Genomic DNA, 21,816 nt, shown 5'->3' on the forward strand with positions numbered 1-21,816 from the left:
CCCTTACTCACTGATGCTGCCTGTTCGGGGGCCCAGACAGATGGCTAATGTTGGTCAAGATCAAGAACAAACCCAGGAGACGCAGCAATAACATGCCAGGGATCCTACTATATCAGGTTTGTTGGTGGTAACATTATTTTTCATTTTCATTGCAAGTTATTTAATAAAACATTATCATGCATATATCCATCATCCTGTTCTTTTTTCCCGTGTCTAGAACCGTCCCTGATTGAAGTGCTTATTTTCAGTACCGACTGCTCTCATCATTTGGTTTTCTCTTTTCATCTGTTCAATTTCAAGTTTTGTCTGTTTCAGAATGTCTTTATGCCATTCTACACCCACCCCAAGCTGCTCAATTGCAGAAGTTAACCTTTCAATGCGTCGAGATTTTGAACTCGTTTCCATCATGAGTTCAATCGTTGAAATCTTTTTGGACAGCTCATGTTGCTTTGAGACTTCTTTGATTGGTAACAAAAGGTCGCTGCTAACGTCAGGACTCTCACTATTGTTTTTGGAGTCCCCTTTCTTTGGTTTGTTGACAGACTTCTGGGTTGTGTTGATCAGCTGGGGTTTAGAGATACTCATTGAGCCCTCGGCGGATTTTTGGGTGTGCTCCGCACCCGACGGATTCCTTTCTGTTGACTTTTTGCCATCACTCACTTTAATGTCGGCTTTGACTGGCGTCCTTTTCTTTCCAATAATGTCCAGAGCTAGTTTCTGTTCAAACGTTCGGTTGTCGCCTCGATTTTTCGAAATCCTTTTTTCCATGTTTGGCGAAATATTATTCCGGGTACCAAGTATTGAAGTAATACAGTCAGTTCATTTCGTATAAGGATATGAAAATCAAGACATGTTCTAGTAGTCCAATCAACAAACTTAAAAGTTGCTTAACGGAGAACTTCTCTATTCCGCTTTAGACTCCACGACGACCCATAGGTCTCACTGGCCTGTCGCAGACATTCTGCGTAACACGGTCGTATCTTTATGACGTCAGCTAACGGCCATCCTCTCTGTGCCGAATGGAGTGTTTTATTTTCTCTCGGCTATCAGTCAAATTGTATCGTATATGAGTAATTATTAGACTTAAAAGGACAGTGTCAGTGCGGAAGGATAGTTCTTAACGCAAGAGTGACGCGTTTAAGGAGTTCCGACCGGCAAGGTGAATTACAGCAAGTGTTTGTCTGTAGATAGCATAGTGCTCTTACGCTGATAGCTTACTTTCGAGCCAGGCGTTCATTGTTATTGAATTGTTGGTCATTTTACAATCGCGGAAGTGATTATAGACTTAACTTAAAAACTTTAAGAAAATCAATTTATTCGATGATTTGATTTGACAATATAGTTGGTTATTGTTGGTAAATGGCTAGCCTGCAAACTATCCTCGCATGATGGGCCTTGTTACCAACTAGCACGATCCGGCTATTAGCATGCTTACCAGTCAATGACCCTGCTGTGAATTATGTATGGTTTACACACTTGGGACTGATATACAATACTATATGCACAAGTTGACGACGATATCTGTATGGAATATGCAGTGGCAAATTTGCTAGTTTGCTAATGTTAAGGGGAGGTTAATCGGAAGCGTCTTTCCATAAGTAACATTTCCATTTAAATATGCAGTGATTAATGCATACGTGTCTCGCTTGCGATTTTGGTGAAATAAGAAGTGGTTCTAGATATATTGAGATTTAATATAGCAGGATACTTGTACTTTAAAAAGCAGGCTGTTGTCTTTTTATGCTCTATTACCTTATTCTATTTGTGTGTATTTTTATCCACTGTAGAATATTCTCAAATGGATACGCCTGAAAGCCCTACCCGGTCACTGCAATCTCCGGTGGAGGAAAAGGACCTTTTTGATAATGAGCTATTGGATTTTCCTGATGACGAGGAGGATAGGGTTATCTCAGATAGTGAACTACTCTATGAAGCGAATGGTGAACTGGCAGAGGAGGATGAAGAGGATGATAGGGTCGAAATCGGAGGAGATCTGGCATTACAGGCGGTAGCAGGAGAAGAGGATGAGGTTGTACCTGACTTTGTTTCTGACCCAGAGGATGAGGAACCTGAAGAAGAAACTGGTGGACTGGGACAAGTGAATGAGGCTATTTTGATAATGGAAGGGGATGATGATGATGGTGATGGACAACTGGGGAGTGAATTGGATGGAGAGGATGGGTTGGAAGATGTAGATGATCAAGTACTTGACACGCCAGAGTCCCCTGAAGTAGACCCAGAACAAGACAAGAACTTTGTCGCTAAAGAAAATAATGATTTGTTTGTTGCCTTTGGTGACTACAGAAGGGAGACAGCAGAATTTGGTGCCGCTGCTGAGGAGGAGGCAGAGGGAGTCAAAAGCATTACAGAGGAAGAGGAAAAGGATGTTTTGCGCACTCGAGAGGGAAGAGCTGCTTTGTCAAGAGACATTAAGGAGGACTTGCCGTCTGTTTCCAGGGAGCTCGATGAACACGAGCTGGATTATGATGAGGAGGTCCCAGAGGAGCCCAACATCCCCACACACGAGGATGAGGAGGAAGAGGATGCAAAAGCACTGGAAGAGGAGGTGAGCGAAGACATGACTGTAAAGAATAAAGAGAAGAAACCAATCCTACCCCCATCCCCGAAAGATGGGGAATCCAGAAAAACAGAGGAGTCCAAAGTCCGCAGAGATTCCTTCAGAGACAGGAGGAAAGAAGAGGATGATGGAGAGATTGATGAAGGAGAGATTGATGTAAGTATACACATTTGTCATAACTTCATGAAGCTTGTTTAAATTCAGCATAACAAATTATCTGCTACAAATGGGATGTGTTTTGCTGTTATATGGCAGCTCAAGGGTGGCAAACCAGTCATTTTTTACTGTTACGATAAAGAATCACAGCATACACATGGTTTTCATTCTCTCCTCACACACATACTTTTACTCATTATTGTAAATGTCACATACAAACATGATGAGGAAAAATGGACTCCAACAGAGTACTAAGACCACTGACCGGTATTTAAAAATAAAATAATGTGCTCTCTCCCACAAACTACCGGTTCAACCAAGTCTTGTATGGCACAATTCTCATGTAATGCAACACTATAGTACTCACATAATTGGAGGTCTGAGTGCAACTTTGAATCAGTAGCCATGCCAGTGTCTGATATTTTCTGTTCAGCGGTGTGGCAGTACAGTTGAAGATCTGATACCATTTGCTCAAAATTGTTGCTTTCAGCGGACGCAAGATTTCCGTGATGTCAATGAGGCATTTTTTAAAAATAAATTACCGCCTCAATTTATGCAGTCACTCACATTTGACAAGCGCGACAGTCGTGCACGAAAAGTCACGCCCGTGAAGTTTGTCACGAGTAGAAAAAATAGATATTGAAATACGTTGGTTATTTTGTGCATTCTTGACAGTAATTTGTGTTTATTTCATAAATGTTAATTCTGCTCGTAAACAATCAGTCTTCACCTGGAAACAGGAAATGCAAGTCAACCGTACTGAGCATGTCCAGAAGTGATGCCAAATGTGCATGTTCAGAGCTCCACATACTGCGAGCGCATTTACGTTGAAAGTCATCAACATGAGTCATGTCAAAGGAAATTAAATTAAACCAGGGGTGCTCAATGCGTCGATCGCGAGGCAGTTTTGGTTGATAAATAACTATAATATATTGACTTGATCTAAGTTCTAACAGTCATTTTCCCTGTGGTACGCGTTATCTTGAAGTGGAAAACCTTTCCAATCTACATGCTTTAGGAAGATATTGATCATCTACTGCTAGCTTACATCACGATTGCCGACAGGAATTTTGTTCCAATGTATCGCTAGCTTGTGGCCACTAACGCCTATTATGTTGAACTAAACTTTCAGCATTTTCAAAATATTGTGGGTTCAGACCGTTCATGATTATTCCTTGACAGGCCATTGGATTTAACTTTTCTTCAGATAAAGTTTGTCAGATCAATAATTTTTATTGATGAAAAATTTTAAATACCATTTTGTATCATGTGATACTAATATCAGTTGAAACTGGAAATTATTTGAGTTTGAAATGTTTTTCAATTTTAGTTATGTTTATTTAATTTTTAATTTACAGTTAATATTTTAATCTAGTAAGTTATTTTAAATTCTTGAAATTCCATCCCAAATCACACCCACAACTTTATCTGCAAACACTGCTGACCTACACCTATACCTACTGACCTACATACATTTTTCAAATGTGAGTGACTGATTTATGGCATTTTGGCCCTTCCAATGTTCCAAGTCACTTGATATGATGCATTCATCCCTGAATGCTTCATTATTAAAAAGAAACGCTTCTGCTTTTCTGTGTGATTTTTCAAAATGACTAACTTGTGACTGGGAAGTTTAGTCTCTTTTGGAAATTCCAGGTTGACGTTAGTTTGAAATGAGCGGAAGTAAAGATTTGAAACTGTGAAATGTGATGGACTTCCGACGAAAAAGGTAGAGAGTGGATTGCTGTTGCGCTCTTCCCCAAAAAAAGAAAATAATCTTTCCCACTCTGGTAAACGCATCCTGTTTTCATCCACACGTTTTTGTTTATCTCCATTTTTCGTTTGGCATTTTGAGAGCGAAATTGAGATTATTTTCTCCAGAGATCACCATCTGACAGGGAAACCTTGAGCTAATTTCATTCAATGCAAAAGCCAATTTTGCGAAAATACCATGCTAACCTTTCCTGCTGCGGTCACGTGACCATGGTCAGGAAACGCAAGGAGACATATTCTCCATGCCAAGGTCGTCCTGTTCGGGGTTAACTCTTCCTTCTCTTGTTTCACAGCTGAGCTGGGTGGGGGGAGCAGTAAAGCCACTCTTCCCTGGTCGCCATTGCGCTTGTTTTTTCTTCTCACCCTCTCGCTGAGCAGTCCCGTCTCACTCACACGGCGATGCACACGCATACTGAGCTTGTTGGTTCTCACAATACCCATAATAAACTCAAGCAAAGCAAGCAAACAAATACTGTCATAAACGGAAGCAATGCTCACTCACAACTGCCATAATGAACTCAAGCAAAGTGCGCCTGGACATAAACAGAACTTTGATGTGCTTTTCTGCCTTCACGAGAGCCAGACGAAAGAAGGGAAAGAGCCACGAAAGCCGCAGGTTGGCCACCCCTAAACTAAACAACACATTTTTAGTTGGTAGTATTTGGTGAATGAGACAGTTTTTGCCCTGGAAGAAATGGAAGGGCAAATTTACATTGTATTAAAGCTTTTTCAACATTTAAAACTTTGGGATTCATATACTGTTCAAAAAATGTCTTGTAATTTAAATGAATATATTTCTTGTTTCATGGGCAGGATGATGATTTGGAGGAGGGCGAGGTAAAAGATCCCTCAGATCGAAAGATTAGACCACGTCCTATATGCAGGTTCTTCATCAAAGGTAGGTAATGTTACAAATTTGGAGTCCTCTCATCAGCATCTTTTGCGCAGACACCTGTAAAAACAAAGCGTTTTCAAAGTTTTAATACCTTAGCTTAATATAGCAACAACACGGCAGCACAAACAGGGCTGGTTAAAAAAAAAAAACACAGCTACACAGTAGCAACACGGTAGCATAGCACTAACAGGGATGGTTTAAAGAGCATACCTAAATCACTGAGACGCGTCAATAACATAGCTGCAACCGCTAGCGCGGCGCGAGCGCATGTGCAGACAGGGTTCGCACGCGGCCCTAAAAGTCCCTAAAAACCCCTAAATTTTCGAAGCTGCATTTAGGGGCTCCTAAAAGTCCTTAAAATCCGCGAAAACCGGTCAAGCCCCTAAAAAGGCCTTAAATTAAAAAAAAATCAAAGGGAGGACCTCTACCGCCAAAATTCTCCCTAAAAAATAAATTAATCTTTTATTTAAAAAAAAAAATAGCGATCCGTCTGGTGTCCAAATCTGCCGGAAATTGTCAACGGAAGTCACCGTGTTGACAACTAGTCGCCATCTTGTCGATATTCCGTTGTTTGTTTCCGTGAGTAGGCATTTCACTCCATCTTCGTTACGATGTAGCGTAGTTCTTTCATCGATCCAACTTGTATCACGGGGAAGTGCATTTTTCAAGAAGCTTGGGTTGAAAGTAAGAGTTTGGGAGCTGGGTTAGTCGAGATCCAAAAGATTGGCACATGTTTTACTGCCATCTGTGCAAGCAGAGTTACCATCTTGAAAAGATGGACGTCAAAGCGCTGGAGTCGCACCGGAAAAACAGGAGACACGCTTATTTGGCGAAGACTCTCTCATCTTCCGTTGGTATGAATCTGTTTCTAAAATATCAAGATAGTGAAGCATCAACTTCTGGTAGTGGTACTAGCAGTGCATGCGCACTAGGGTTTGCAAAAAAACGCTTACTTTACGGAACCGGACGAAATGATTGGAAATTTTAACCGATTTCGAAAGTCCGATTACAATTTCGTTTTTTTAAAAATAACTGGTTATTTGTAAGCGGTTGCGATCCCTAATGCGCACCTACAGTTGTCCAGCCAGAAGTCAGGCTTTATGAACGTAGTTAAATTCACGAAGACGGACTCGTTAAAGGCAGAGATCGTGTGGACTTTAAAAGTGATCTGCAGCCATTACAGTTACAAATCTTGTGGAAAATAATTCCAAATTGTTTGCAGTCATGTTCCCAGACAGTGACATTGCTAAAAACTACCACTGTGGGGAAAGGAAGACTTCGTACCTGGCTACATTTGGCATCGCTGCCCACTTTTCATCTCTACTGCCTCAAAGCCAAAAAAGCCAGAATAGAGACATATCAACGCTTATTGAGAAGGCTGACAGGCTGTGTGAGGAGGCAGAAGAAAAGAGGAATCTGAGGTTTATCACCGAGGCCAATGCACTCTGAGGCAGAGCAAAGGACAAGAGAGCCACTTTGGCACCTCTGCAGCAACAAATAGAGGAGGCACTGGGTAGGCTCAAGGAGCTAGAGTAGGGGTGCTGAAACAGACATCAGTAGAAGACATTTGTGTATATAGTTGCAATTGACCCCTCCGTACAGGGCACTTAACCACGCCTCCTGAAGTGACGTCACGCCACGTGCGCTAACGTCAGACAAACAATTAGCAAAAATGGCGGCGCAGCAAGAAAAGAATAGAGCAAAACTGTCTGATTTATCGGCTGATTTCTCACTCGCATTCTTGCTAACAGTGAAATATCGTTGAAAAGCAGACAGCAGGGCTTCAAGTATTTCAGCGAGGGGTATTTCAATGGTATTTACATGCATATCGACGGAGAAACCATTGATCTTAGCGCGAGATCTTTTCGGAGTCAGAGGAAGACCAAGAAGCCACATAATATAATATATTATAACCCAAAGACGAATTCGTCATTGACCGTTTCCTATTTTCGTGTTACATATTACACTTGTGTGCAGAATCTGTATGTGTATCTGTATACCTGTTTGTGAACCGCCACATGAAGGAAAAGAAGGCGAGGCTTGATTTACGAGTTGTTTATCTCGTTTTCTTTGTGTAAAGTCACGCGCTCCCCTCAATAATTATTCTTGAATTAGTGCCGAATCTACGTAAGTCCCGACCGAGTACGACAATCACTACTTTAGTGTCCTCAAACATCCTTCCTTCAGTCTTGGTGTCTCATTGCACGTCGAAGGCTTTTAGGACTGCTAGTCCGGTTTAGCTTAGCTCACCGCCAACAAAGTGACACGTTTGTGCAGTCAGATCATCGCAAAATATCGCTCAACACAGATCAAGTGTGTCAATCATTCACACGTAGCTATGTTATGCAAGCAAAGAACTGCTAATTCATTTATATGAGACATGTATTGAAAATGAAATATAGGGCATACCTTCGTGCAAACACAGTCCGGTTTACCGTAGCCGGCAACAAAGCGACATGTTTGTGCAGTCAGATCATCGCAAAATATCGCTCAACACAGATCAAGTGTGTCAATCATTCACACGTAGCTATGTTATGCAAGCGAAGAACTGCTAATTCATTTATATGAGACATGTATTGAAAATCAAATATAGGGCATACTTTCGTGCAAACAAACAATGTCCGGTTTAGCTTAGCTCGGGAGCACCGGAGAGACACGTTTGTGCAGTCAGATCATCGCAAAATATCGCTCAACACAGATCAAGTGTGTCAATCATTCACACTTAGCTATGTTATGCAAGCGAAGAACTGCTAATTCATTTATATGAGACATGTATTGAAAATCAAACATAGGGCTTACCTTCGTGCAAACATATCTGTTCCGGTTGATGGATTGAGTTGATCATGCGGTCTTCCACAAAGTTTGATCCATCGAAGACATTTTTCGTACTCTGTCTTCAGTTCCGGTTGATTCTAGATGGATTCAGTTGATGATGCGGTCTTCCACAAAGTTTGATCCATCGAAGACATTTTTCGTACTGGGTCTTCGGTTTTGGAAAGGGTACGAATTGAACTCCACCAACTAGCCTTTCAGGATACCTGTCGTCACTATTATAAAGTCCGTGACGACACCTCTTAACCATATCTCTTGTTAAAGAACGCAAATACGTGATAAAACGCTAACAAAAGCTATACTGGACCATGCAACGTTGTCTGGGGGAACTGCGGGTCCAAAAAAAGGGGCGTAGTTTATCCAGATCTCTGGCCTCTGATTGGTTAGCGACGCGGATGACACAATTTCTACGGAGGGGTCAATTGTAGTTAGAATCTGTTTTTCTGTATACTGTTATGTGAAGACGTTGACAATGGTCATATCAATGAGAACTACCACAAGGGGCGACAGGTGATCACTGTCACAGGTACTGAGGTACTGGAACATTTGATGAACCAAGAACGGTTGATGGCACCATTGTGTGAGTCTTTTTTCCTTACTCTTGATTGCCCACGATGGCCCTAAATTTTTCGTGTCTGCCCTAAATTTTTTCCGTGTCAGCCCTAAATTTTTCGTGTCAGCCCCTAAGAATGCCCCTAAAAGGCCCTTAAATTTTTTGGGTCAGACTGAGTATGAACCCTGGCAGAGCTTCCGGGGCTGGTTAAAAAAAATATACCGGGAACAGTCACTTTCTCGACACATACAGTGAAGAAAATAAATATTTAAACACCCTGATATATTGCAAGTTTTATTGCAAGAAATCATGGAGGGGTCTGAAGTTTTCATCGAAGGTGCATGTCCACTGTGAGAGAGATAATCTAAAAAGAAAAACCCAGAAATCGCAATGTATGATTTTTTTTTTTTTTTTTTTTTTAAACGATTTGTGTGATACAGCTACAAATAAGTATTTGAACACCTGAAAAAAACAATGTTAATATTTGGTACAGTAGCCTTTGTTTGGAATTACAGAGGTCAAACGTTTCCTGTAGTTGTTCACCAGGTTTGCGCACACTGCAAGAGGGATCTTGGCCCACTCCTCCACACAAATCTCTAGATTAGACAGGTTTCTGGGCTGTCACTGAGAAACAGAGTTTCAGCTCCCTCCAAAGATTTTCTATTGGGTTTAGGTCTGAAGACTGGCTACGCCACGCCAGAACCTTGATATGCTTCTTATGGAGCCACTCCATGGTTTTCCTGGCTGTGTGGTTCGAGTCATTGTTATGTTGAACGACCCAGCCACGACCGATCTTCAATGCTCTGACTGAGGGAAAGAGTTTTTCCCCAAATCTTACAACACATGGCCGCGGTCATCCTCTCCTTAATACAGTGCAGTTGTCCTGTCCCATGTGCAGAGAAACACCCCCAAAGCACGGTGCTACCACCCCTATGCTTCACAGTAGGGATGGTGTTCTTGGGCTGGAACTCATCATTTGTCTTCCTCCAAACACTGTTCGTTTAATTATGACCAAAAATTTCAATTTTGGTCTCATCTGACCCCAAAACTTTCTCCCATGACTCCTCTGTATCATCCAAATGGTCATTGGCAAACTCAAGACGGGCCTTGACATGTGCTGGTTTAAGCAGGGGAACCTTCCGTGCCATACATGATTTCAAACAATGATGTCAGTGTGTATTACCAACAGTCACACTGGAAAACAGTGGTCCCAGCTATTTTCAGGTCATTGACCAAGTCCTGTCGTGTCGTCCTGGGCTGATTCCTCACCTTTCTAAGGATCATTGACACCCCACGAGGTGATATCTTGCATTGGGTTCCACTCCGATTGAGATTGACCATCATGTTTAGCTTCTTCCATTTTCTAATGATTGCTCCAACAGTGGACTTTTTTTTCACCAAGCTGCTTGGCAATTTATCCGTAACCCTTTCCAGTCATTTGGAGTTTTACAATTTTGTCTCTGGTGTATTTGGACAGCTCTTTGATCTTGGCCATATTAAAAGTTTGAGTCTCATTGATTGTATGGGGTGGACAAGTGTCTTTATGCAGCTCACGACCTCACAAAGGTGCATCTGATTCAGGATAATACATGTCGTGGAGGTGGACTTTTAAAGGCGGACTAACAGATCTTTGATGGTCAGAATTCTAGCTGATAGGTGTTCTTATCAGCATAACTGGGGTGTCACGTCTTTAAGTAACGCATTAATTTACTTGGCTTCATGCTGTCTGCTGCCAACATTTTTGGACACAGTAAACACAACCGTATTTTCTCGTTTCCCACTGGTAGTCACAGTGAACCCAAGCGTTACATAGGCTTCATCATATTTCCTCATCTTCGCTTTTGGGTGATTTTCTATTGTCTTAATTTCCTTGTCTCCACCTTTCTTTTCATCCCTGTTAAAAAGTTCTTTCATGCTGTCTCCGATGGGTTTGTTTACTGTACTTCAGATCGCCTGCTCGGTGCAATTAAAAAAAAAAAAAAACCTACAGAGCTAATACTTCCTGTGCACACTGACAAAGAGAGCGCTACTGGCAACTATTGTAGTGGATGTGCAATTACACTATTTTAGTATAGCTGAAAACAAATAAAGCATGTTCCCCAGGGTCACACTAGAATGAATCCAAAGATCAAAACCTGTATGAGGCCAAAACATTTGTCGATCCATCCATTTTCTGAGCTTCTCATGCTCACAAGAGTCGCGGGACTTCTGGGGCCTATCCCAGCTGTCATCGGGCAGGAGGCACACAATCACACCTAAGGGTAATTTAGAGTCTTCAATTAATGCATGTTTTGGGGATGTGGGAGGAAACCTGCTTGCCTGGAGAATACCCACGCAAGCACGGGGAGAACATGCAAACTCCACACAGGTGGGGCCGGGATTGAACCCGGTCCTCAGAACTGTGAGGCCAACGCTTTACACCTGCGACACTGTGCCCAAAACATTTATTTGAGAGACAAATATATAAACACTCTTCTATCCATTTTCATCCACGTTCTAAGTATTTTTCTTAAAAAAGAAAAAGTATTACAGTTTTTAGAAATTTGATTTTAACATGTATGAGGATGGACAGACAAGAAATTATTATTAATATTAATGTGCCAAATCCTCCTGGCGCAGCCCTGTTAGCGCTAACAGGGCTGCGCTAGCGTGTTACTGCCATGTCTCGGTGATTTTTACCGGTATGTTTTTTTTTTTTTTTCAACCGGCCCTGTTAGTGCGGTCTCGCTAGCATTAGCGTTAGCACGGCAGCTTTAGTGCGGCGGCGATACCGTTAAACTCTCTGTGTACTGTCTTTTTTTGTTTTTTTTTTAATATCTCGGGTTTCAAAGAGGGTTTCAATGTGGGCACTTGCGGCTTCTATACAGATGCGGCGTATGTATGTACCAGATGGTATTTTCTTTACAAATTTACTCGGTGAGGCTTATAACCAGGTGCACTCTGTCGGCTGGGAATTACGATAACTACTTTTCAAAAGTCTGCACCCGTTGTCAGCATCGTCAATGGCTACATCTGTTACGATAGTTATAGATGTGATGCATTATGTAATGTGAGCACATGTTCATCATATACTGTACACTGTCAAATTCGTATTTATTTTTATGGGGGCAAAGTGTTCCATAATTGCAAGCTGTCGTGAAACAGGAAATTTCCCACTGTATTTTTTGTTCCCAACCGAAATTGGTTGGGATGATTGTGTTTAAAATGGATTTTGTTACATCGAGTTTCTAAGTTTTAAGACTAGTTTTTGTTGCGATTTCTTACAAATTTAACTTACCAGTTTCTTGCCTTACATCATATTGGTGGCATTAGGCTTTGGAACTAATTCTATTAATGGCACTTAGTTTTTTGTGACTGCATCTACCAGCTCACCGATTCACTTGGTTTTGTGCACATGAGCGCCCGTATTTCAAAAGCGTGAATGCTTGTGTGCACATACAATCAAACAAAGGGTCCCTGGCCTTCACTATCTCTAATTGAACATAGTGTGTTTCATATGTGCTTTGTTGTTCGGGAGGTGTTGTGTTTTTTCACTCTCTCTCTCTCTAATGACTGGGAACCTATACACTTTCTTTTTTATGTTGTTGCCGCGATCGCCTGCCTGAAGCACCAGGTCCGCCGCTGCAGCACATTGTGGGGTAAACCCAAAAATCGTGGGCATGCTGGCCACTGTGTGGCAGTCCGGTACTTAGGGCAGTTGACAATGGTCGACAGTCCCTAAGCCAATCGGGATGCAGCACACGATGCACGGTTTCCCTTAACAAATCAGGAAACAGAATGCAATGCACATTCATACACTGAAAAAAGAAGCCTGCTACACAGTAAAAAATTACACACACACAAAAAAAATCGGGTAATAGTGAACCAGCTTGTAATGAGGGAACACTGTATATTTGTGTGCTGCATATTTTGAGTTTCTTCAAACGTATTCTAACATTTTATACAAAAGTTAAAACATCAATTACCTCTGTGGGGCATTCAAGGATAAGTAAATGTAGTACTTACATAATTTAGTTAAATGTAAATACCCTCATACCCTCAAATTAAAGATGACAGTCTGCAGCAAGCACTTTTGTTCATTTCATTTCAAAGTTGTTGTGGTGATATTCTATCGAAAAAGACAAAAAGGTTCGTTTTCCCCAATATTTCTGGACCTGTATTGCTTGTAACATTAAGATTAAGTTTATAGAGAGTGGATGTTATGCAGAACAGTGGACCAGCTCTACACCCTCAGCAGGATCCTTCAGGGGTGCATGGGAGTTTGCCCAACCAGTCTACATGTGTTTTGTAGACTTGGGAAAGGCGTTCGACCATGTCTCTCGGGGAGTCCTCTGGGGGGTTCCTCGGGAGTATGGGGTACTGAACTCCCTGATACGAGGTGTTTGGTCCGCATTGCCGACAATAAGTCAGACTCGTTTCCGGTGAGATTTGGACACTGCCAAGGCTGCCCTTTGTCACCGATTTTGTTCATAACTTTTTTGGACAGAATCTCCAGTTGTTGCCGAGGCATAGAGTGTGTCCGGTTTGGTGGCCTCAGCATCGCATCTCTGCTTATTGCAGATGATGATGTTCTGTTGGCTTGATCAAGCCGTGATCTCCAACTCCCACTGGAGCGGTTCACAGCCAAGTGTGCAGCGGCTGGGATGAGGATCGGCACCTCTAAATTTGAGATCATGGTCCTCAGTCGGAAAAGGGTGGAGTGCCCTCTGCGGGTCAGGGATGAGATCGTGCCTCAAGTGGAGGAGTTCATGTATCTTGGGGTCTTGTTCACAAGTGTGGGAAGAATGGAGCAGGAGATCGACAGACTGATCGGGGCAGCGTCTGCAGTGATGCGGAGTTTATAATTGTGGTAAAGAGGGAGCTAAGTCGAAAAGCGAAGCTCTCAAATGACCAGTCAATCTATGTTCCTACCCTCACCTATGGGCACGAGCTGTGGGTTGTGACTTAAAGAACAAGATCCCGGATACACGCGGGCCAAAGGAATTTCCTTCGCAGGGTGTCCGGGCTCTCCCTTAGAGATAGGGTGAAAAGCTCGGTCATCCTGGAGTGGCTCAGTGTCGAGCCGCTGCTCTTTCCGCATTGAGAGGAGCCGGATGAAGTGGCAGGGGCACGTGATTCAGATGCCTCCCGGACGCCTCCCTGGTGAGGTGTTCCGGGCATGTTCCACCAGAAATAGACCCCGTTGACGACCCAGGAGATGCTGGAGAGACTATGTCTCTCGGCTGGCTTGGGAACGCCTCGGGATCTCTCCGGAAGAGCTGGATGAAGTGGCTGGGGAAAGGGAAGTCTGGGTATCCCTGCTGAAGCTACTTCCCCCGTGACCCGCCCCAGATAAGCGGTAAAAATAGATGGATGGATGGATGGATGGATGGATGGAGTTTTACTTTACATAGAGCCTATTAATACATCTTTACATTTTTGCCACTGATGACCCAGTCCTACATATTTATTTTCAAGCATCTGTTGAAATTATGTGGTGTATTTTTTTGAGCTTCCAAAAATTGTTTTGTTTCACCAGGAAATTGTACTTGGGGTATGAATTGCCGGTTCATCCACCCAGGTGTCAATGACAAAGGGAACTATTCCCTCATCACTAAGCCAGACCTCTTCTCACCCAATGGAGCACAGCCTGGAGGACCCATCCCGCTTATACCCAACAACTCCTGGGTAAGTAGCTCCCTGTTGTTAAAGTGGGTTTTTGTGTAATTATATGCATGGAAAACAAAAATTGTCAGCAGTCACACTCAGCCAAAGTGTGTGCTGTTTGTGAAGTGCATAAAAGCAGCAAAAATTTGGCAGCTGAAATGTTCCAAATTTCCCAAAATAGCCCAAAGGTGCTTTTCAATTTCGGACCGAAAGACTTTTTCACTGGAGTAAAACTACCAAAATAATGTGTAATGGTCAGCGTACGTTAATGTACACATCAGACTAAAGAATCTGTTACTGTTGACAATCAATGCCCCATAGCGCTTTGGTGAATATGCAGTTTCTGTTAAATTGACTGGCAGGTCACATTGTTACACACACCCTACACTCACACTTTGATAATAATAATAGCGTGCCATCATTCATTCATTTTCCAAGCCACTTATATTCACGAGGGTCCTGGGAGTGCGGGAGCCTATCCCAGCTATCAACGGGCAGGAGGCAGGGTCCACCCTGACCTATTTGCCAGCCAGGGAACATTGAAACAGACAACAGTCACAATCACAAATGTGTGCAATTTAGGATGTCCAATCATGGATTTGGGACATGGGAGGAAACTGGAGTGCCTGGAGAAAACCCACGCAGACACGTGGAGAACATGCAAACTTCACACAGACGGGGTTAGCATTCGAACCCCGGTCCTCAGATGTGAAGAGGCCAATGCTCTAACCGGTTACTACCACCGTGCTGCCTGATACTACCATCAATCAACCATAAATGTGAAAGAAATGAATGGGTTTTGTCCATATGTGCCCTGCGGAGGAGAGGAGAATTTTTATGCCAGAAATCATGCAAAAACTTGAACAGTGATATTTTCTGCAGTCAAGAGTATAGAAGAGGATTGAGAAACTTTTTTTATTTTTATGACACATCTCTGTCATTCTTAATGTTTATTAGATTCCGTTACCAATAAAAATTTGTTGTATCACATTTACGTCTGAAAGTTATTTGTATGCATGTAACCTGAAGAATAAGAGAGTATTAGGCATGTTATTAGACCGCAGTTTGACCGGCATGTGATTGGCTATTTTTTTGGTTATGATTATAGAAAAGTGGCTAAGGAAAATTTATTTTGGCTAAAAAAAAATGGTTAATAAAAAAAGGCTAACCAGGGCCTTGAGTTATGCCAAAAGCGCATGTTCAGAGCTTCTTCACGTGGGGCAAGGGCATTTACATCGAAAGTCATCAACATCATGAGCCTTGTCAAAGGAAATTCAGTTGCGCTGAAAACATTTCTGGCATATAACAGGTAATGTTTCAGTATCCATAATAAGTGTGATGTTGTGATTTACTTTGACTTGATCTAAATTCTAATGTTAGACTAGTCTGTCCATATATCTAAATGCCAACAGTCATTTTCACCATAATACGCGTTGTCTTGAAATTGAACACTTTTCCCCTCTACATGCTTTAGGAAGATATAAATCTACTGCTAGCTTTCATGAATGGATTGACAATAGATACCGCCGTAAATTACGGTAGATTATAACAATACATCACAATTGCCAACAGGAGTGTTTGTTACAATGTATCGCTAGCTTGTTGCCACTAACGCCGATTACGTTGAATTAAACTTTCAGCATTTTCAAAACATTGCAGATATAGATGGTTCGTGTTTATTCCTTGACAGGCCAGTGCATTTAACTTTTCTTCAGATAGTTTGTCAGATCAAGAATTTTTATTAATGAAAAATGTTAAATACCATTTTAGATCATGTTCTGCTAATATCAATTGAAATTGGAAATTAACATTTCTGAGTATGACACTTTTGTTTTCTATTTTAGTTATGTATTTATATATTTTTTTAATTTACAGTTATGTTATTTCAGGGGTCTCCAACCTTTCTGAAGCTGAGGGTTACTTCGTGAACTGTTACGGGCAAGCTTCCAAAATAAGACCCCTTATACTTTAGAAATATGTAAATACTTTATATTATATGACATTGTTTAAAACTTTTCATAACAATGTCAGATTTAAAAAGTTAAAGCACAAATAATAATAATAATAATAATAATCCTAGCAATTTTTAACCGGTGATATTTTTGAACATGCCCCGTGGGTGCCTTAATTGGTCCTCGTGGGCAACCATGTGCCCGCGGGGGCCATGTTGGTGACCCCTGTCTTATATCAATCCAGTAAGTTATTTTAAGGTCTTGATATTCCATCCCGAATCACACCCGCAACTTTATGTGCGGGCATGACTGGTGCACCACACCCGTAACTATATCTGCAAGCATTATTGACCACACCCGTACATTTTTCAAATGTGAATGACTGCAGCCAAGTTCACAAACATGGATGCCAGAGTCCTGTTTCTTTATTTCCATACCTGTACTTGAATACACGTTTGGTGGAGAACAGAATATAATCACTAATGAGCATAATTTGTCTTTCAGGCTGCCCCTGCAGTCGAGGAGCTCCCTCCTCCTCCACCCCCTGTTGAGCCCCCTGTTGAAAGTGCGTGGGAGCGGGGCCTCAGGCATGCCAAAGAGGTAATTTCATGTTTCAAAGTGGAAACACATTTGTTGTGTTGTGCTAACTCAAGATAGCCATCGGAACTCACAGATGAATGGATTTTAAAATAATTTCAATAAAAAAACACAAAAAATTTAATACAAAACAGTAAAAAAAGGATCAGTAGGAAAAATATTACTTGAATGACAGTTGTAATATGTGTCCTTGGGCTATTAACTGAAGAAACAAACTAGATGTAGTAGTGAAAATAAACATATTTTTCGTCTACAAAACAATTCACTCTTTGGAATTAGGGATGAGCAAGGTGAACCTTGTACAACCCCAATTCCAATAAAATTGGGACTTTGTGTTGAATATAAAAACAAAATGCAATGATTTGCAAATCATGTTCAACCTATATTTAATTGAACACTACAAAGACAAGATTTCTGATTTTCAAACTGCTAAACTTAATCATTCAGTTGGAATTCTATGGCTGCAACATGTTCCAAAAAAGCTCGGACATGCTCATGATTACCACTGTTACATCACCTTTTCTTTTAACAACATTCAATAAGCATTTGAGAGCTGAGGACATTAATTGTTGAAGCTTTGTAGGTATAGTTCTTTCCCATTCTGGCTTGACGTACAGCTTCAGCGTTTAAACAGTCTGTGGTTTCCTTTGTCGTATATTACGCATTATAATGTGCCACACATGTTCAGTGGGGAAACGGGTCTGGACTACAGGCAGGCCAGTCTAGTACTCGTGTTTTTTTCTACAAAGCCACGCAGTACACATGCAGAATGTTATTTGGGATTGTCTTGCTTAAATAAGCAGGGGTGTGCATGAAAGAGATGTTGCATGGATGGCAGCATGTTTCTCCAAAAGCTGTGAATGAATACCTTTCAGCGTGAACGGTGCCTTTGCAGATGTGTAAGTTACCCATGCCATTAGCACTAACAACCCCATACCATGACAGATGCCGGCTTTTGAATTTCGGGTCCAGGTGGTTCTTTTCCTCCGTGACCCAGAGGACAGGATTCCAAAACACAATTTCCAAAAACAATTTGTAATATGGACTCGTCAGACCTCAGAACACTTTCCATCAGTCCATCTTCGATGAGCTCGGGCGCAGAGAAGCGAGCGGCATTTTTGGTTGTTGATAAATAGCATTTCCTTTACATAGTTGTTTAAAGTTGCACTTATGGATGGACAGTGAAGAAAATAAGTATTTGAACACCCTGCTATATTGCAAGTTCTCCCACTTAGAAATCATGGAGGGATTTTAAATTTTCATTGTAGGTGCATATCCAATCTAAAAAGAAAAATCCAGAAATCACAATGTATGATTTTTTTTTTTTTTTTTTTTTTTTCACAATTTGTGTGATACAGCTGCAAATAAGTATTTGAACACCTTTTTATCAACTAGAATTCTGAATGAAAGTCCATCTCCACTCCATGTATTATCCTGTATCAGATGCACCTGTGTGAGGTCTTACGCTGCATAAAGACACCTCTCCACCCCATACAATGGCCAAAACCTAAGAGCTGTCCAAAGACACCAGAGACAAAATTGTACAACTCCACACAGTTGGAAAGGGCTACGGAGAAATTGCCAAGCAGCTTGGTGAAAAAAGGACTACTGTTGGAGCAATCATGAGAAAATGGAAGAAGCTAAACATGACGGTTAATTTCAATTGGATTGGAGCCTCATGCAAGATATCACCTCGTTGGGTCTCAATGATCCTTAAAAAGATGAGGAATCAGCCAAGGACTACATGACAGGACTTGGTCAATGACCTGAAAAGAGCTGGGACCACCGTTTCCAAGGTGACTGTTGGTAATACACTAAGACGTCATGGTTTGAAATCATGCATGGCACGGAAGGTTCCCCTGCTTAAACCAGTACATGTCAAGGCCCCTCTTGAGTTTGCCAATGACCATTTGTAATATACAGAGGAGTCATGGGAGAAAGTTTTGTGGTCAGATGAGAGCAAAAATGATCTTTTTGGTCATAATTCCACTAACCGTGTTTGGAGAAAGACGAATGATGAGTTCCATCCTAAGAACACCATCCCTACTGTGAGGCAAGGGGGTGGTAGAATCATGCTTTGGGGTGTTTTTCTGCACATGGGACAGGACAACTGCAGTGTATTGCACTGCATTTTATAAAGGAGAGGATGACTGCGGCCATGTATTGTGACATTTTAGGGAACAACCTCTTTCCTTCAGTCAGAGCATTGAAGATCGTTCGTGGCTGGGTCTTTCAACATGACAATGACTCGAAGCACACAGCCAGGAAAACCAAGGAGTGGCTCCATGAGAAGCATATCAATTTTCTGGCATGACCTAGCCAGTCTGCAGACCTAAACCCAATAGAAACTCTTTGGAGGGAGCTGAACCTCCGTGTTTCTCAGCGACAGCCCAGAAACCTGTCTGATCTAGAGAAGATCTGTGTGGAGGAGTAGGCCAAAATCCCTCCTGCCATATGTGCAAATCTGGTGAACAACTACAGGAAATGTTTGACCTCTCTAATTGCAAACAAAGGCTACTGTACCAAATATTAACATTGTTTTTCTCAGGAGTTCAAATACTAATTTGCAGCTGTATCACACAAATAAATCGGTAAAAAAATCATACATTGTGATTTCGGGATTTTTATTTTTAGATTATCTCTCTCACAGTCGACATGCACCTATGATGAAAATTTCAGACCCCTCCATGATTTCTAAGTTGGAGAACGTGCAATATAGCAGGGTGTTCAAATACTTATTTTCTTCACTGTACCATTGAGAACTGTATTTCCTGACACTGGTTTTCTAAAGCAGTGGCCCCCAACCTTTTTATCACAGCGGTCATGGCTTTATAATTTTTACTGCGGACCGGGGTACGTTGGAATGTTTGTACTGAATATCGTTTGTATTGAAAATCGAATACAATAAACATGATCATAAATAATAATAATGATGAAATAAAATGTGGAAAAATAAACAAGAACCAGCAATTCCACATTTCTTTCTCTTATCTATACATATCTACACCACAGTTAAATTTTTCTTAAATTATTAAACATTAAATTTTTCAACAGAGTCAAAAAATTGTTCAGTTTGAACCATCTCCTCTCCCCTCTGCCCCATTTCACTCAGTTGGCAACCACAACACTCTTGACTGGTCGCTGTAATAACATTTAAAGTGCATGAAAATTTTAACTCACCATTACGCTAACACCTTAGCTTGTTTCTCTGCAATGAGAGGATCCCATCTGCAGGTAAATGGAGACAATGACAAAAATGTGTTGCTTATATCCAGTTAAATCGTTGTTTTGGTTGCTCTCACTCCAGAAAAACCCTGCTTCACACAGATAATATGTCGGAAATGGCAACAGTGTTTTCAGTGCTTTGGTGGCGATCTCCGGGTATTCTGCCATGACTTTAATCCAGAACATGGTCAGAGTTGTTGTCTCAAAAATACCTTTAAAGCCACCATTGTTTGCGATCTAAAGCAGTTGATCTTCTTGTTGCACAAACATGCTGGATTCACCTAGTTTGTTCATAAATGAGTCACGGATCCATCCCTTGGCAGTTTGTGGGTTTTTTTTGGTTGGGAAGTAGCGCTCTAACTCTTATAATAGCAAAGAGCTGAAGTGACAGAGATGTAACCAAGAGAATCCGGTCATTTTTCAAAATAAAAGATTGTTCAGACTTCGATAATGAATACAACGGAACTAATTGATTATTTCTTTGGCAGCCTGGTACCAATTGATCCACGGACCGGTACCGGTCCGTGGCCTGGGGGGCTGGGGACTACTGTTCTAAAGTGTTCCTAAACCCATGTGGTAATATCCTTTACACAATGGCGTTGCTTTTTCATGCAGTGGCACCTGAGGCATTGAAGGTCACGGGCATTCAATGATAGTTTTCGGCCATGCCCCTTACATGCAGTGATTTCTCTAGATTCTCCGAACCTTTTCATGATACTATGGACTGTAGATGATGAAATCCTTAAATTCCTTGCAATTGTACTTTGAGAAACATCGGAATGTTCCAAACCTGTTTGAGCATTCCTCAACTTGCTTTTTTTTCCCACATGTCCCACCTTTTTTTGGAACAGGTGGCAACCATAAAATTCTAACTTAATCATTATTTTCTCAAAACAAAGTATCTGTTTGAACAAAAAAAATCTCATCTTTGTTGTGTATTCAATTAAAAATGGGTTCAACATGTCTTGCAAATCATTGTATTCTGTTTTTTTAAAGGAAGACTCTCCCCAAAATTAAAGGAATGGGAGCACAGATTAAAAGTTAGTAGATGAGGGTTCAGTGTTTCTTTTAATGCCAGAGTTATCCACAGATTTTACCAAGAAACATCTCTAAATTGAAAAATTATTATTGAAATTGCTCTCTCGCTCAGACATTCCAATGAGCCCAGCTGGAAAATTGACAGCCAATCAGGATATGCCACGCCTGCAGTGCTTCCTGTTCTGACCCCCGTTGCTCGTGGATACATTTCACCAAACAGAGAATGTCCACTATCTGGCATTTTGTGGCCAATTTTAGTAAAAAATAATTACTAACAAACAAAACAAAAATAGTATAATGTTCAAGCCCGTGCGTTTGAGCCAGAATACATTACAGGCAGAACTCAACGTATTGGAGAGGGGGTGTGGCACTGACAACGAACAATAATCCCATTTTGTGGACCGCGGAGATTTGTTTGATGCTTTTCTGAGGATTTGGTTTAAATGTAGAGAATATACACCAGGGGTGGCCAGATGTTTTCACCCCAAGATCTACTTTTCAAGCGATCACCAGCGGCAGGGGGGGTGGGAGTGCACATGCGCATCGCCGTAAATATGAGCCAGGAAGTGTT

At 41.4% G+C, this 21,816-nt stretch overlaps 1 protein-coding gene across 3 annotated transcripts in view; it reads left to right on the top strand.

Annotated features, from left to right (window-relative positions):
• Positions 1-982: 982 nt before the first annotated feature.
• Positions 983-21,816, top strand: part of zc3h18 (zinc finger CCCH-type containing 18) — a 74,325-nt gene continuing 53,491 nt past the window's right edge. For 2 of the 3 annotated variants that reach the window (XM_061821738.1, XM_061821739.1), the window contains exons 1-5: positions 983-1,159; positions 1,788-2,734; positions 5,321-5,405; positions 14,306-14,454; positions 16,890-16,985. In XM_061821738.1, the coding sequence (XP_061677722.1) occupies positions 1,799-2,734; positions 5,321-5,405; positions 14,306-14,454; positions 16,890-16,985 (1,266 nt within the window). In that variant the 5' untranslated portion in view covers positions 983-1,159; positions 1,788-1,798. The remainder of the gene's footprint in view (positions 1,160-1,787; positions 2,735-5,320; positions 5,406-14,305; positions 14,455-16,889; positions 16,986-21,816) is intronic. The other variant, XM_061821737.1, reaches the window with a different exon arrangement.

Source organism: Syngnathoides biaculeatus, chromosome 6 (assembly GCF_019802595.1).
Source record: "Syngnathoides biaculeatus isolate LvHL_M chromosome 6, ASM1980259v1, whole genome shotgun sequence".
Classification (NCBI taxonomy): Eukaryota; Metazoa; Chordata; class Actinopteri; order Syngnathiformes; family Syngnathidae; genus Syngnathoides; species Syngnathoides biaculeatus.